This window comes from Chinchilla lanigera, unplaced genomic scaffold (assembly GCF_000276665.1).
Source record: "Chinchilla lanigera isolate Chin_1 unplaced genomic scaffold, ChiLan1.0 scaffold00112, whole genome shotgun sequence".
NCBI classification, from domain to species: domain Eukaryota; kingdom Metazoa; phylum Chordata; class Mammalia; order Rodentia; family Chinchillidae; genus Chinchilla; species Chinchilla lanigera.
This window is the reverse complement of record NW_004955513.1, coordinates 5,417,726-5,434,514: the sequence shown is the minus strand read 5'-3', so window position 1 is coordinate 5,434,514 and position 16,789 is coordinate 5,417,726. Positions and strand designations below refer to the sequence as shown.

The following is a 16,789-nucleotide window of genomic DNA, read 5'->3' as shown; positions in this document are numbered from 1 at the left end:
CTTAGAACTCCTGCTGGCTGGAGGGCAGTTCCTCCACCTTCCTCCTCACCCCAGACTCCTGGAGCAGGAAGAACGTGGGCTGGTGTGGGGCCTGGCACCTCCTCAGGGGACTGACACTTGCTGACAGCTGTGCTTAGGCAGCATGGACACAGATGCTGGACATTGTTTCTAGTGTCTTTTCTTACCCTAAAGTCACAGTTGTTTCCCACATCTCTTTGGGATTTCATTCTCTTTGCTCAGGGTCTTTTTCTCAGTACAACTCTGTAGCCATATCCCAAAGGGCTTTGTCTCTAAACCGGGCAAACAGACCCGTTAAAGCAGCAGTGAAAAGCTAGACAAGCTGACGCTCACCATCGCAGGCTGTGGGAGTAGTCTGGCCTTTCCTTGGATAAGTGGACCCCCAAGTGCTCAGAGGCACCAGGGGAAGTAGGGCTGTGGCCTGGCCCTCTTGAAAGCCTGACTGCTGTTTGAGAGTCAAACTGGGGTAGAGGACTAGGACGCTGGGTGCTTCAATTCTGAAGCGAAAGCCCCGCTTCGATAAAGTCAGTCCCATCGCATTGGGGGACAGTGTGCATAGCAGTAGTCCCTGCTGAGATCCTTGCAGGCCTCCTTTGTGGACATGTGCCCTGGGACAGAGGTTCACACAGGGTGAAATCACCTGATGATGCAATTCTCAGAATGTCCTGTTCTTAAGGGATGCATGACTTTGTCTCTGAAACCAAGTGCCTACACTGGGTTTTCTGGACACTCGTTCATTCTTCCCTGATGCCAAACAGTGCCTTGGGGTTGCCTTCCTGAGTGCCCTTCTCCAGGGTTCCAAGGTGGATCGCCATGTCTGAGACTTGGCTCTCTGAATGCTGGGCTTTGGTCCTTGGTACCTGTGTAGAAACTGGACAGGATTAGCCAGTGGCTCCCCTGCCCCATCAGTGCCTGGCTGCTGGGAGGAGCGATGGATGCACGAGGAACAGAGCCCCTGCATGCCTGGCTGCTTTCTGTCTCTCTTCAACTTCCAGCCTACACAAACTGGCAGCTTCCTGTCAGCACCGCACTTAGCCTTCCTGCTAGTGCCATTCCTGCCTGCCTTCTCTCCTGTCCTCTTGTGGGTCTGGGCTTCTGAAGCCCTGTCAGCACCCTCCTGGAAGGAGCAGGGTAGAGGCACAGAGCCTTCTCTTCTGTTTCTTCTTGGCATGGGGACATTCTAGATGGTTCCTTGGGGTTTCCCCCTTCCCTCCCCTCCTCTCTCCTTTCCTACCTTCCCCTCCCCTCCTTCCTTGAGATGGGATCTTGCTGTATTGCCCAGCCCGGCCTTGAACTACTTGGACTCAAGTGATGCTCCTGCCTCAGCTTTCCAAGTAGCTGGGACTAAACTGAATGCAGGGCTCAGCAACCTCATGGCCTCCTGCAGGTTTTCTGAGCACCGCTGCTGTGGAGACACCTGTGGGCCCTGGGGCTGGCAGCCCAGATCCTATGGGTGTCCAGATCTTGGCCTCTCTTATGCCTAGGACTTGCCCCCTGGTTTGCACCTTGTGGATGGCGGAGACCAGGGCTCAGGCACATTGATGGTGCACAGGGCATATGTTGTGGCAGCCCACCTTATGCCTGAGGAAGACAGGTGTCCCTGCAGGTCATGCAGTGCACCTTGGCATCCTGGCCTGGTTGCTTTGCTCTGGGCTCTAGGCTGCTGACCTCCTGTCTGGCTGTCTACTCTCCTCCCGCTTCCCAGGTCTGGGAAGCCCAGCTGCCCTTCTGCCCACCTGACTGTGCTCTCCCTCCAGGCTGGCCTCTGTCTGGGCCCCACCCTGCACTCCTGGGGGCTGTCATTTTTGGAGGAGTCACAGCCCACCATGGTAACCACTGAGTTTTCCTGGGGGACCCTGTGGGCCATGGCCATGGCTGGTCTTGCCAACAAGCTTTTTGACTTCTTCTGCCCAGCTGACAGGGATTATGATTGGAGCCCTCCTGGCCCTTGCCTTTGTGGGTGTTGCTATCTTGTTTGTGTACAGAAGTGTTCATGGATTTCGTGAGTATCTTGGTTCAAACCCTTCTGGCCCTGGGGGAGGACAGTGTGTGTGTGTGTGTGTGTGTGTGTGTGTGTGTGTGTGTGTATGGCACTGTTGGTTTTGAGCTCCTGGGAGACCCTTCTGGACCTTGGCTGTGTTGCATCTAAGAACAGCTGCAACTTCTGGTCTCATCAGAGACATTTCTGAGACAAACCTCTGTGCTGTCTGAGCGCAGGGCAAGGAACAGATCAGCGGCATAGCTGCTGCCCAGCACTAGCTGTCCAGGGCCGAACTAGCGCTATGCTAGTGCTATTACATTAGCTCATGGCGCTATTACATTAGCTCATGGCCCCTCTCACCTCATGGTGCCCCTTCCTATCCTCGCAGGACAGGTGCAGCCCACACCTCAGTACAGGTTCCGGAAGAGGGACAAAGTGATGTTTTATGGCCGGAAGATCATGAGGAAGGTAACCCTGGGGCAGGAACCCTGGATCTTTTGCTAGGCCCCAAGCCCCTGGGGCGCCAAAGCTCCAGTGTATGCCACCTGTACAGCTTTGTGGCCCCTGCCAATGGGTGCCAGGGTGGGGGGTGTCACGGGTCATGCTGTATGTTGTTTTCTTCCACCAGCCGAACTGAACTCAGCCCTCGGGTTGAGCCCATCTGGCCTGGATGCAGCAGGGGCTTCAGTGGGGAAGGGGTCTGAGAAGTGTGAGGTCAGAGGCCCCGTTAGCCCCACACAACACAGATCTCTACAGGAAAGAAGAGTGGATAGCTGCTTTCTGGTGGCATCCCTGAGACTGAGGAGCTGTGCTGAGGAAGGGCCAGCTCTCTGGGCGTGGGGGCCTGATTTCCCTGAGGACCCATGTGTGTGTCCTGAGGTGAAAGCTGTGTGGCTCGCTTACCATGTCTCAGGACCTCCTGGACACAGACCCCTGTGCTCTGTGTTGGGTCAATAATTGGTAGTTAGTTAGTGTAGTGGTGCACATCTATCATCCTAGCACCCTGGGAGGCTAAGTAAAGAGGACCACAGGTTTTAGTCCAGCCTAGGTGACTTAGTGGGATCCTGTCTCAGAATAGTAAGTAAAAGAGGCCTGAGGATATATCTTAGTGCAAAAGTCTTGAGTTCAATTCCTAGTTCCAGGAAAAAGGGGAACAAATTGGTGGTTAAGGAACCCTGATCTGGGGATGGATATACAGGCTGAGTTGGGTCCTTGTAGCCCCTTGATTAGCTGCTGAGCAGGCCCCTCAGCCTCCTCCCACCTTCCTCAGAAGGTCACATAAACCAGCAGGCGTACAGCAATGGAGCTGTGGAGGTTTGGCTGCTTAGGACAGCAGGGACTCTCTTAGGACAGCATGGATATGTGGGGCTGTTGGGGTGCTCTTGTCCACAGTGAGGTCCCCTGTGTCTTTGGCCAGGAGTGGGGCAGGGTACAGCTGGCCCCTGGAAGCTGGTGTTAGGACTGTGGATAGCCTCTCCAAGGCCCTAAGGGCTGACCCCTGGGTCTGAGAGTGCAGACTTTGCTAGTCACAGACCCAGTGACCCACATCTCCCTTGACTGCAGATGAGCACACTCCCCAATACGCTTGTGGGGAACACAGCTGCACCCCGGCAGCGGGCCAGGAAGAGGACCAAAGTGCTGTCTTTGGCCAAGAGGTACTGGGAGTTCTCTCCAGGGTAGGCACAAAGGTCCTTAACCACTGCTGTGACTCCTACCTTGGGTGCACTAAAGATGGAGTGCCCTTGGGTTCAAGAGCACTTGGGACGTGGGTGTGTGCATATGTGAGTGCGTGTGTCTGTTTCAGGCCCAGGGATCAAGCCCAGTGTCCCATGCATACTAGGCAAGCACTGACCACTAAGCTACTTCCCAAGCCTGTAGCACTGGTTTTGAACCCCTTGGTTCTTGCTCAAGGTGAGTATGTCTCTGCCTCATAGGATTTTGCGGTTCAAGAAGGAATACCCCACCCTGCAGCCCAAAGAACCGCCACCCTCCCTGCTGGAGGCTGATCTCACGGAGTTTGATGTGAAGAATTCTCACCTACCATCAGAGGTTTTGTACATGCTGAAAAATGTTCGGTAAGAGCACATGGGTAGGACAGGTTCTGCAGCCACTGTCAGCCATTGGTGGCATCTCTCCAGAATGTGGCTTTCCTGTGTCGGCAGCAACTCTTGCTGGGTCGTTGGTCTCTGTCCCATGGAGTCGGTCATGAAGCATCAGGGCCAGCAGAGCCTTGTGTCCACCAGCTCCTCACTAGGTCTTTCTCAGTGTCTTCAGCTTCAGTGTGAGCTCAGAGTGAGTGTGAGAAGGGCAGGTTCAGAAGCTGCTGCAAGTCTGAGTCTTCTTCCCTCTCTCCCATCTGAGGAGGGCATGTGGCCTTCCATGGCTGTCTTCATGTCTGGCTTCCACTGCTCAAGAACTTCTTTAAGCTGATGGGAATCTGAGAAGCTGAAAATTCTGTTTGACAGTGATGCCACATGGTCTGGGTAAACCTGTAGATCTGCAGCTCTGGCCTCAGTGCTGGTGGAGACAGTGGCTTTTGTCCCTCGATCCTCTTTGAAAGGCTGTCCCTCAGCCTACCTTCCCTGGGAGGGCGTCCCACAGTGAGTTCTGCTTGTTCCAGGGTCCTGGGCCACTTTGAGAAGCCACTGTTCCTGGAGCTTTGCAAACACATGGTCTTTGTGCAGCTGCACGAAGGGGAGCGCGTCTTCCGGCCAGGGGAGCCAGATACCAGCATCTATGTAGTGCAGGATGGGCGGCTGGAGGTCTGCATCCAGGACTCGGTGAGTTGGGGGTCAGGGCTCCTGTCCTTTTGCTTAACTCTCCACTGTGGGTCTATAAAAAAGTTATGCAGCCTGGCATGGTGATTCAGGAGGCTGAGGCAGGAGGATCAGCATGAGTTCCAGGCCAGCCTGGGCTCCATGGTGAGTTCAAGGCCAGCCTGAACTGCATAGTGAAACCCTGCCTCAACAAACAAATAAATGAAAGATTATACAAAGTTTTAAGCTTTGCTTCTTTGAAGAAAAGGTGCCCCTCTCCCCCAGCACTCAGCACTAGTACAATTTTGACCTTGACGTGTTATCTTTTGCTTTCACGCATGTGTGTCTATTGTTTAGGTTGGTTGTGTAGCAGTGCTTATGTGGTTTTATTGCCTTACTTCACCTGATGTATTAGACATTTTATTTATTTATTTAGGTTTTTGAGACAGGGTCTTGCGATACAGTTCAGGCTGGCCTCAAACTCATGTCGATCCTCCTCCCTTAGTCTCCCAAGTACTGGGATTACAGGTGTGCACCATCACATCCCACTTATTAGATGTTTAAAAATATATATTTCTAGTCCTCAGACTGGCTTGGTAGTGAATTATTTTATTGATTTACTGCGATCAGTTGCCTCACTTTCAGGTTTCTGATACAAATAATTTTAGTTGTAAGAAAATAAAGTGTAAAATGACTGAGGAGCTAAATCCTTGTTTCTTGCCTGCCTTAAGTGACACCCTTGGAGCTACAGGGTCAGGCCCTGCCAGACTGTGTGCCGCTCTCCGAGTGTGCTGGGTCTATGGCCGTCCTGGGCTGTGTGACCAGGCTTCCACCCAGGCATGATTGTGCAGAGCAAATGCTTAGCGAGCCCTGACCTTGCAAAACTCAAGCCTTGGAAGTTCTCACTCTTGTCTTGGGAGCTGGCAGGTCCCGAGACATTTCCTGCACTGTCTTTCCAGGTTTCCAGACCAAGTGTTGTCTAGGTAGAGTGGCTGATTCTCATGTTTGCAGCTCAGTCTGTTCTGATGTTCAGTTTGTGGCATGAGTTCATGAAATTATTGCAAAGGAAAGATCCAGCTAGGCATGGTGATACACAACTGTAATCCTAGCACTCTAGGAGGCTGAGACAGGAGGGTCAAAAATTTGAGCCCAGCTTGGGTAATTTAGTGAGACTCTGTCTCAAAATTAGAAAAGAAAAAGAGGGGCAAGGGTGTAGCTCAGCATGAAGGTCCTGGGTTTAATCCCCAGTATTGAAAAAAAAAAAGAAGGAAAGATCCTCAGTGTATCTGGTGCTGAGAGTCAGAAGTAGCAGCTCCTAGGGTGTGTGTCTGTCCCACGATAACCAGGACCCCTGGTCTGGCTTGTGAGAGGCCCAAAGAGACAGGAGCCACCTCCAGTCTGGCTTTGGATTTGGGTGAGAGGGGCTCATAAGAATGACTAGGACCAGACTGGGACAACTTCAAAAAGGATCTTCTGGGATTAAATTGAGATGAAGTTCCCTAAATTAAATAACCAAACTGCACGGTTTTTTCTCTTGTTTTGCCCTGTGGAAAATTGTGTGAAATTCACTAATTTTTACTGATAGTAACTAAATTTGGTCCTTAGAGCCTTTATTGTTTATTTAGTAAACCAAGTGAGGTTTTGTGAAATTTCATGTAAACCTACCTAGTGAGGATGAGTGAGTCATGGGATTGAGGGGCTGTGGCTAGATTGGATAGGGTTTCTTCATTGGTCTACCTTTTGTTTGTTTGTTTGTTTTTTTAGTACTGGGAATTGAATCCAGGGCCTTCACCCTGGATTATATCCCTAGCCCTTTCAAACTGTTTTTGTTTTGAGATAAGATCCCGCTGTGCAGTTCAATGTGGCCTTGAACTCACTAGGTACCCCAGCTGGCCTCAAACTCACAGCAACCTTCTTTCCTCAGCCTCCCAAGTACTGGGATTATAGGTATGTGCCACTATGCCCAGCTTTAACTTTTTTGAGACAGGGTCTTTTAAATTACTAAACTGCCCAGGCTGGACTCAAATTTGTGATTGCCATCTTCCTGCCTCCGCCTGCTGGATTGTTGCGCTTGTAGGAGTGCAGCACCAAGCCTGGCTACCTGATTTTTCCATGTCCTCTTCAGTGTGTTGTACCTCTAACACCACTAATTGCAGCAGGCCTCTGCCCCTAGTCTGAGGCGCCCACCTTACTGATGGTGACTTGAGGTAGGACTGTGTGCACAGGGAGCTTGCCGGTATCTGGTAGACGGCCCCTGACAGCTGTTACTCTGCTCTCCTTGCACAGGATGGTACTGAGGTGGTGGTCAAGGAAGTTCTGGCAGGAGACAGTGTCCATAGCCTCCTCAGCATTCTGGACGTCATCACGGTGAGCATCCCTGCCTCAGTCCTGGAAGACTGCCCCAGACACTCCTCATCAGAAGCCAGTGCATGGTGATCCCAAGTGGGGGCAATCCAGGCTGGGAGGCCTCATTCCAGCCTCCTTGGTAAGGGCATCTGAGGGATGGTGTTGGAGGCAGCCAACTGAGATCAGGATTTGGGTGCCTTGTCAGTGGTCGTGCTTTGGACTGACACACACATAGCACAACACCGCAAAGGCCTGAAAGCTGCAGAAAGTGTCTCCTATTCTTTTTCCTGGGGGGACCTTCTACCACTGCTTGTGCACGGGCACGTGGAGCTCCTGTGCCATTGTGTCTCCACTGATCCCAGCCTTGCGCAGTAAACAGCAGCACTTGTCCCCTGTGTATGTCCAATCATAAATGTGAAGCCCTTAAGGAGCTTGCAGGGCCCTGAGTGTGCACTGGGATATGGAAGGAGGTCACCTCCTGATGCCGTGGAGGGCGTGCCACCTCCCACCTCCCCAGCATTATGTAGTCCAGCGGTTGACCTTAGCTATAAGCTAGATTAAGAAAGGAGCACCTTATGAGTTCTTCTGATTTGTTACTTTTTATTGTGGAGAATCACTACCCTGGAAAAGTGCATGCACAGTCACACTAGTCTGTATCACCAGCTGCTCCGGGGCTTACTTGGCCCCATTTCTTCATTGGCAGCAGGAGGTTAGCATCTCTTTAACTTTTTCTTTTAAGTAAAACCTACACACAGTGAAACAAACCAGTTACTTGTTTTTTTTTTTTTATTTTAAAGAGTGAAAGAAGGATAACATAGTAATAGGGGGGGCTTACCAAATTACAGACAAAGTGGTAGGAAATTATCAATGGTTGGTGTTTTACATATTGTTATCTACAAGATAGTTTCTCAGGAAAACAAATAGACAAATAATAGTGAGTTACAGACAAAAGTGGTAGGTTATTATCAATGGTTGTTGTACTATACTTTGGTATCTTCAAAGTGGCTTCTAAAGAAAATAAGTAGAGCTATACATGAGTGACCACTTGAATAATCATTAGCTATTCTCAATGGTTGTTGTAGGAAACACATAATAATAACATACATCCATTTATGAAATAGCATAGGAACAATACAAATGTTACAGAGTTATGGACAGATTAGTAGGAAAATATCAATGGCTGCTGTAATACATGGTGGTATCTTCAAAGTGGTTTCTCAGGAAGACAGAGATACACAAGAAGGATCTAACAAGTAATTACAGGCTAAGGGTTGTGAAAAATGGCGTATTACCTCCTCCCCAGTGACTCCTTTCACTGAGGTGTGACAGCTGGAAGGAAGGCCAGGATTGAAAAGAAGGACCAAGAGACTTGCACCTGTGTCTAGCAACAGGCTGTTTTCTTTTTCCTCCATAGTTCTGATTACCTGGGGCTCCTCCATGGAGATGACAGTCTGGCCAGAGGGAGAAGGCAGAGTATGCCCCAGGCCCCCTCATTCCTGTTGGACTAACTGGTAGGATGGGTCTGAGCTCTGGGGCCTCTGCTTCAGAGGGCAGACCTATCTCCACTGGTCTCATTTGCATTCAGGGCATGGCCCAGGGGGCTTCTTAGGGCAGTTCCCCCTGAGGTGGCCTGGCTTTTAATAGTGGTAGCAGATGAATGTAGTCGTTGAGTTCTTGGGGCCCCGAGAGTCAGACTTAGGGTCTGTTTTTCTTAGTGCTGCAGCACTGAGCTTCATCTGCAGCCCCTTTTAATTTCTTTTCTTTTTCAATTTTGAGAAAAGGTCTTGCTAAGTTGCCCAGGTTGGGCTTAAAGTTGTGATCAATCATCCTGCCTCAGCTTTCCGTAGTGCTAAGATTAGAGCCATCATGCCCAGCTTCATCTGATTCTTTGCATTTGTTTGTTTGTTTTTAGCCAGTAGCATAATAATTTACCATCATGTTAAAGCAGTGTATACTGTCTGTAATTATACTGCTCTGCTTTTATAAAACTGGCAGGATAGGTGTTACATTTGTTGCTAGTGGTGTATGGTTGTGACTTTTACCTCAGCTTCTCCAGTCCATGTTTGATGTTTCCCAAGCAGTGAGCAGAACCTTGGCAGGGATGCAACACACTGAATGTGATGCTTTGTGTGGAGTACTGTGGGAGTTTGGGGGGCCTCTGATCCAGCCCCCATTATGCACACGTCAGACCATGCAGACATCATGCCCACGCTGTGCCCTGTCAGTTGGGCACAGGCTTGCTTTGTGCTGTTTTGAGTCTGGAGGAGTAGATGGGACTCCTGCCTTGTGCTGTGTCGCCTAGGACCTGTGTATCTTTGTAGATGCTTGGCTGAGCTGGGGAGGCCTCCTACCTGGGCAGGAGGGGACACCTGTCTCCTCCTGGCAGGTTCTTTCAAGGCCAGTGCTCAGCTTCCAGTGAACCCCCAGCAGGAGCTGGTAGGGATCAGGCCAGGGCCTAGTGCGGACTTGAGTTTTCTCTGTGCTGCTCTACTGGGCTGTGGTTTCTGCATCTCTGGGACTCCAGCTTGTTTTGTGGGACTCCTGAATGTGTAAGGGACACTGGTGGGCCTGGGAAGAGCCAAGAAAGGCCTAGAAGAGCTTTGGCCTATGTGGAGGTAGACTAATTAGCTGTTTGCCATCTGCAGTCATAACCTCTACCCCTTGATGGATTATTTTTCTTAAAAAATAGTTCAGTGAAGGCTAGGATGGAGGCTTTTCTCAGTTATTTCTTATTCTTTCTGATCCAGATCTCGTTGTGGATTTTAGGGTGAACTTCAGTTATTCTGGCACCAGGGTGTGTGTAGTCAGGAAGCAAGGTCGTGGGCAATGGCTTGGCCAAAGTCATGCCTGCCTCCTCCACCTGCTGTGATCTGTCTCATTTGTGCCACCGTCAGCACAGCTCATCTTCCCTAAGGACAAGAACTTATCTTCCTTGAGTGTAGTGGTAACAGAAAGTGGTAGGATGATAGCTGAGAGAAGACAGTTTACTGTATATTGTGATGTTTGTCATTTAGAATGACATCATTTTTTGTTTGTTTGTTTGTTTTTGTTTTTGTTTTTCTCCGGTACCGGGAGAATGACATCATTTTTGTCTCATCAAACATTTGTGATTTGTGTTTGTTTTTTTTTCCCCATCTTCAGTACTGGGGATTAAATCCAGGGTTTTACACATGCTAGATAGGTGTTCTATATCTCAGGCTTTTAAAAATTTTTATTTTATGAGACAGGGCCTTGCTAAATTGTCAAGGCTGGTCTTCAATTTGTGATGCTCCCTCTTCAGCCTCCCTAGTTACAGGGATTGCCACCACGCCTGGCCTGTGTTTGTCATTTTTTTTAAATGCTCATAATTTTAATGGTTGATAGCTTCTAGTTGGCTCTGAATCATCATTTTTTAAAAATTTAAATTCTTACAAAATGGCATGTACACATTTTAAAAACTTACTTGACTTTTTCAATAAGTGTCAGTTGTCTGTCCCACCTCCAGTCTTTCTGATTCTTGGATTCCTTCCAAGCTCTTCCTTCATAATTCCATCTTAGGTCCATTGACTTCCTGTCTGGAAAATGAAGATGACTCTCTTGATTGCCCAGTGTGCCTCCCTTCCTCCATCCGGCCTTGCATTCATGGTGGATTACTAAGACTTTTTGCCTCTTATTTACAGCTGATCCATGTGGTTCCTATGGGTAAACTTTCTTTCTAGTCAACTTTTCATTTCTCTAGAGTTAACAGCTGCCTCATGTTTTGGCAGATTGGGTGTTTTTCTGTGCATCCATCACAGCCATGTGGCCTGACCTGTTACCTGATTCTCATGAGTGGTAGTCTTCTCTGGGAAAACTTCCATCTTGTGCTTCTTCATCTTGTCCCAGCCTCTGCAGAGCCCTTGTCTCCTCCTTCTTGGTCTTTCTTTCTTCCTTTCTTTCTTTCTTTGGTACTGGGGATTGAACCCAGGGCATTTGCCCTGAGCTATATTCCCAGCCTCCCCTTTGTTTACATATATGTATGTATTTTTTTTTTTTTTTTGTACCGGGAATTGAACTCATGACTTCAGGCTTGCCAGGCAAGCACTTATGCCCCTGAGCTATATCCCTGGCCCATTTTTTTTTTTTTTTGGTACCAGGAATCAAACTCATGACTTTGCACTTGCCAGGCAGGTGCTTGTGCCACTGAGCTCTATCCCTGGCTCCCTCCCCTTTGTTTTTAATTTTAAATTTTGAGACAAGGCCTTGCTAAGTTTCTAAGTTGTCCATGCTGGGTTTCAACTCACCATCTTCCTGCCTCAGCCTCCCAGGGTGCTAGGATCACAGGTGCATACCACCACACCCAGTTTCTACTTCCTCATTTTGGTGATGTAGATTTTCTGTTAGCTTTCTTTTTTTTTTTTTTTTTTTTTTTTTTTCCGGTACCAGGAGTCGAACTCATGACGTTGCGCCTGCTAGGCAGGTGCTGTGCCGCTGAGCTAAATCCCCAGTTCCTGTTAGCTTTCTGACAAAGGTGAAAGGCAGGGATGGTTTTTGAAATCTTAAAAATACAGGATTGCCTCTATTTACACCATGTTTTCTTTTTGTTGTATATAGTTCCTAGATTTTCTCAACTTTATTTTGTGGTACTAGATCAATTTTCTAAATCTTCCCCTGAGTTTTAAAATTTTTTTTCGTCAGATTTTTTTTTGACACAGGGTCTCACTGCGTAGTTCAGGCTGGCCTTGAACTTGCAGTAACCCTCCTGCTTCAGTCTCCTGAGTGCTGGGATTACAGATGTGCACATCATACCCAGGCCTGTCATCAGATTTTTTATTTTAAGCGTTTTCATTATTGTTCTGTGAATGTTCTTGTAAAACAGAATCTTGTTCTTCCTTCATGGGGGAGTAACCTGAGGTTTCTTCTTGCTTCCCCAGTTGTCCCTGGCCCCTCTGAGCATCTCTTATCTGCATATTTTGGTGGCTGTCTTTCCGATCAGAGCTTTCTTGTCCCGGCAGCCATGCGTGTGAGTGTGCAGCTCTGTGCACTTGTGCGGATGATCTCAAGGCTCAGCTGGAGCTGATTTGGCCAGCACAGGACACACACTGTGTCCTCTCTCACAAGTCCAAGTCCAGGCTGCTGCTGTGTGACGATACAGCAGAGGCCGTCAGCCTGTGCTCTAAGAGGCCCAGTAGTAAGCAAATGTCTGGGCTACATGGCCTCTGTGCCACTTCTCAACTGAAGGGGCCATCAGTAGTGCCACTTAAACTTTATCAAAGCAGGAGTGGGAGGCTTAGTCCTGGGCTTTGTGTGCCAACTCTGTCAGGGTTGAGGTCAGAGCGGGAGCTCCTTATTGGCTACTGACTAGAGATGCATAAAACAAGTGCTTGTGGGATATGTTCTTTACCTTGACTTAAGTGGCAGTTACGTGGGTTAATTATAAGGAGATAGTAGTTGGAGCCACTTTAAAGCTGGGCATGAGCCCACTCTTCGTGCTCAGAGTTGTCACTAGGGATCCTGCTGGAGAAGCTACTCTTTCCCTTTGGGTGGGAGCACAGAGGTCAGCACCAGTAGGCTTTTTTTTTTTTTTTTTTTTTTTTAGGGCATCTTCCCAGAGAGGAGCTGACCTAGCTTGCCATGATGGTGTTGGCCTGGAGTAAGGAAGGGGCCTGAGGGTCTCCTCATTCAGAGTGGACACCGTTTTCCATCCCTTAGCTGCTCCTAGGTCTTGGCACTCAGCTCTGTCTGCTTTATCTTCTCAGCAAGAATACCGGCTACCCTACTAACATAGGGAAAGGTCCCTGGCCAGCCTGCTGGGGTTGGGGGAGCCCAGGGATGGCCTCTCCTTGTGACCCCACCTGATTGCTGGCTGCATGGTGCTGACCTCCATGTCCTGAGCACCCTCAGGCCCTGTGGCAAGCACCTGCTTTCTCCGCCTTGTTCTGGTCACTCTTGCTGGAGGGACCACAATTCTAAATTTCATTGACATTCCCATCTACTCTTAGTTTTTTTCTTAATCCTTAGAGATTTGTATCTTTTCAAGAGAGCAGAGATGAGTATGTATGATCAACAAGGGAACAGAGTCACTGACCTTCAGTCTGCCACTTTTGATTGGGGGTAGGCTTTATTATTTCAGAGCTGTTGTGAAGTCTTGCATGGGGTAGTACACAGACTTAACTGCAGTGACCCTGATCAGCTAAAGCATAGGTTACCTAGAAAACACCAGTACTGTTCAAAGTACTCTTGTGTGCTCTGGCTCCATCCCCTCCTTTCCTCAGCCATAGCTACTTTTCTGAATTTTCTCTGTTGCTTGCACAATGGGTGGTATAATTTTGCTTGTCCCTGGACCTCATAAGTGGCACAGACCTGAGTATAGTTCTTCAGCAGTGGTTTTAGTCTGCTAAGGAATCAGTGTGAAGGGGCTGGGGATTTAGCTCAGTGGCACAGCACCTGCCTGGCAAGTGCAAGGTCATGAGTTCGATTCCTGGTACTGAAAAACAAAAACAAACAAAAAAATTGTGCTACAGTGTGAGCTCTCTGTGGATATGTGCTGTTGTGGCTCAGCCATCTGCAGCCTGGTGACTCCTCCACTCTGATCAGCGTCCAGGTGGTCATGACTTTGCTGTTGGAGTGACACTGCTGCTAATATACTTGAAATATACTCCCAAATGATATATCCCAAAGAGAGGTCACAGGGGTATCAGAAAATATTTAAATGGACTAAAAATGAAAACATAGCATATTAAAATGTATAACTTTAACGCTTATATTGGAAAAGAAAATAGATCTCAATTCAGTGATACAAACTTCCATTTTTTTTTTTTTTTTTGAACTGGAAATCAAACTCAGGACCTTGTGCTTGCCAGGCAGGCGTTTATGCCACTGAGCTATATTCCTGCCCTCCCCCAGCTTCCATCTTAAGGATCTAGAAAAGCAAAGCAAATGAAACCCAAAGCAAGCAGAAAAAAGAAACTAATAAAGATCAGATCAGTACTCAATGAAACTGAAAATAGAAAAGCAATAAAATCAGTAGAACCAAAAGTAGGTTCTCAGAAAACATCACTAAAATGCAAAAACCTCTAGGAAAACCAATGAAGGGAAAAAAAAAAAAAGAAGACAGAAACTAGGAATATCAGAAATGGAAGCAGACATTTCTACAGACATCAAAGGACAGCAAAGGACAAAGTTTGTCCCCAATGAAAGGACAAACAGAAAATTTTTTTTCCAGTACAGAGGATTGAACACAGGGCCTTCACACTAAGCCACATCCCCAGCTCAGTGGGATTACTTCATTTTTTCAAAATTTGAGAGCTGTCTTGCTGAGTTGTCCCCACTAGGCTTGACCTTGAGATCCTGCCTCTACCTCCCAAAATGCTAGGATTACAGGTGTTTACTGCTGTGCCTACTTTAAGATGGTAATATTATGAACAACTTTATGCCCATAAAGTAAATAATTTTCTAGAAATACAAGCTACCAAATCACCCTCTAGAAAATATGTTATTTGAATACCCTTATATCTATTGAAGAAATCAGATTTGTACTTAAAATCTCCCCACAAGGGGCACTCCAGACATAAATGGCTTCACTGGAAAGTTCTACCCAGGGCTTACATTTAAGAGAGGAATACTGCTAATTTTACACCAACTCTTCCCACAAAGCAAAGAGGAGAGAATGTTTCCCACCTCAGTTTTTGAGGCTAGAATTATCCTGGTCCCAAACCAAACACATACATTGTGAAGAAAACTGCAGACAGATACTATATCTTTCTAGACTGTAGGTTCTGGAGACTGTCAGAAGTTTCAGTCCTGCCTGAATAGAAAAGGGGATCACATTGTGATAAAGCGGGACGTGCTCTAGTGATGCAGAGCTGCTTCAGCAGTTGAAAGTCAGTTGGTGTAATTCACCATGGCAACAGACTAAAGAAAAAAAATCATATAAACTTCCTAGTCAACACAGAAAAACCTTCAACAGAATCAGCATCTATTCATGATAAAAAATTTGGGACAATTTCAGAGAACTCCCTAAGCCAGTGAGGACATCTGTAGGCAACTGGGCTGCCATCAGACTCCACGGTAAGGGTTGCGTGTTTCTGCTGGGTGCCAGGAGCAGCCAGGACACCGGATCTTACTCTCTGATAGTCCCTGAGCACAGAGTGAAGAGAAAGAAGGAAAAAGCATACAGGCTGGAAAGGAAAACTGAAAGTCTCTTCACAAGCCACATGATTGTGTGGTAGAAATTCCACGGAATATACAAGAAAGCTGTTAGAACTTATGACTGAGTTTATATACAAAAGCCAATGGTATTTCTACACATTGGCAGTGAACAATTGGGAAAAATATTTTTAAGGGGGAAAGTTTTTTGTTTTTTTTTTAAGGGGGAAAGTTTTATTTAGCTCAAAGTTTGTGGAGGTTTCAGTCCATAATCAGCTGGCTTAACAATTGGTAATTGAAAATTTAAAAACGGTAACACTTGGAACTGAGGGTGAAGGAAACATGCACAAGGCCCTATATAATATGAACAGGAATGGATTGAAAAATAAAATAAATAGTAGCATTTGTAATAAATAGCATCAAAACATGAAATACACGCTATTCTGACAAATTATATGTATGCTGAACACTCATTTTACAGTGGTACCTCAATTCACAAACTTTATTTATTCCATGATTCTGGGGAAGATGGCTGTGGTCGTATTCATCACCTTATGTGGAGTTTGTGAACAGAAGCAAAATTTTGCTGAAAACTTCTGTTAGTGAACTGAATTGTTTGAGAAAAGAAGTGTTTATGAACCAAGGTATTACTGTATTTATGAAGAAAGCCAAGGACCTTCTAAATTAAATGGAGAAATGCACTGTTTTCATGGGTTGGAAGACTACATATTACTAAGTCAGATATTCCAGATTACCCAACATAATTCCAGGCAAGCACTTTGCCACTGAGCTATATCCCCAGTCCAGCCCAACAGAATTCCAGCCAAAACCCCAGCAGGCTTTTTTTTGTAGAAAGACACTGATTATAAAATTCTATGGAAAAACAAAGACACTATAACTAGAATTTGAAAGAGTGGGCTTAGGGATGTAGATCAGCAGTGGAGCACTTGGCTGGCATGCACAAGGCCCTCAGTTCAACCCCTAGTACCACCAAAAATTTTTAATTTTAGAAGAGGAGTTTGAAACAGAAAACAAAGATGAAGGACTCACACTACCTTATTCTGAGACTTAATTTGGTGTAGCCTTGGTGCCGTGGTGATGTGCAGGTCTGTGGGACTTAGTGGGCAGCCCAGAACTGGGAGCCCTGTGGAAGCCCAGCCTGGCAGGTACAACCAATAAGGCTGTGATAGCGATGTCAAGAAAATGGAAATTTTATCCCACCATGGTTCTAAGAGGTGGAACCTCCAGGAAGTACTTGATAGATAAGGTCATGGGGGGAACTCATGCTTGGATCCTAGTGGCTTTGGGAGGCAAGGGAGACAGAGAGTCCCAACCGTGGCACAGTGAAGCTGGGATCCTCGCCAGAGCCTGTACTGTGCTGTTTGGCTCCCATTTCTGGAAATGGAAAGTTTCTCTTTGTTCTGGAAAGTTTCCTTTCCGAGAAACTGCCATGAGGCAGTCTTCAGGTGTGGACACCCTGTCCTGATACTGCCTAGGCCTCCTGCCCCTTCTCCTGTCAGCACAAAATTAGACGTGGTGCATGGACCCCCCTGTGAGTGACAGACACTGCAGTCATGGGGAA

General features: G+C 47.3%; 1 protein-coding gene across 5 annotated transcripts in view; it reads left to right on the top strand.

The window, feature by feature from the left end:
- Pnpla7 (patatin-like phospholipase domain containing 7) overlaps positions 1-16,789 on the top strand; it is a 59,406-nt gene that overhangs the window by 1,581 nt on the left and 41,036 nt on the right. For 4 of the 5 annotated variants that reach the window (XM_005408620.2, XM_005408619.2, XM_013506659.1 and 1 more), the window contains 7 exons: positions 1,776-1,847; positions 1,933-2,020; positions 2,388-2,467; positions 3,563-3,654; positions 3,934-4,074; positions 4,620-4,779; positions 7,042-7,122. In XM_005408620.2, the coding sequence (XP_005408677.1) occupies positions 1,776-1,847; positions 1,933-2,020; positions 2,388-2,467; positions 3,563-3,654; positions 3,934-4,074; positions 4,620-4,779; positions 7,042-7,122 (714 nt within the window). The remainder of the gene's footprint in view (positions 1-1,775; positions 1,848-1,932; positions 2,021-2,387; positions 2,468-3,562; positions 3,655-3,933; positions 4,075-4,619; positions 4,780-7,041; positions 7,123-16,789) is intronic. The other variant, XM_005408621.2, reaches the window with a different exon arrangement.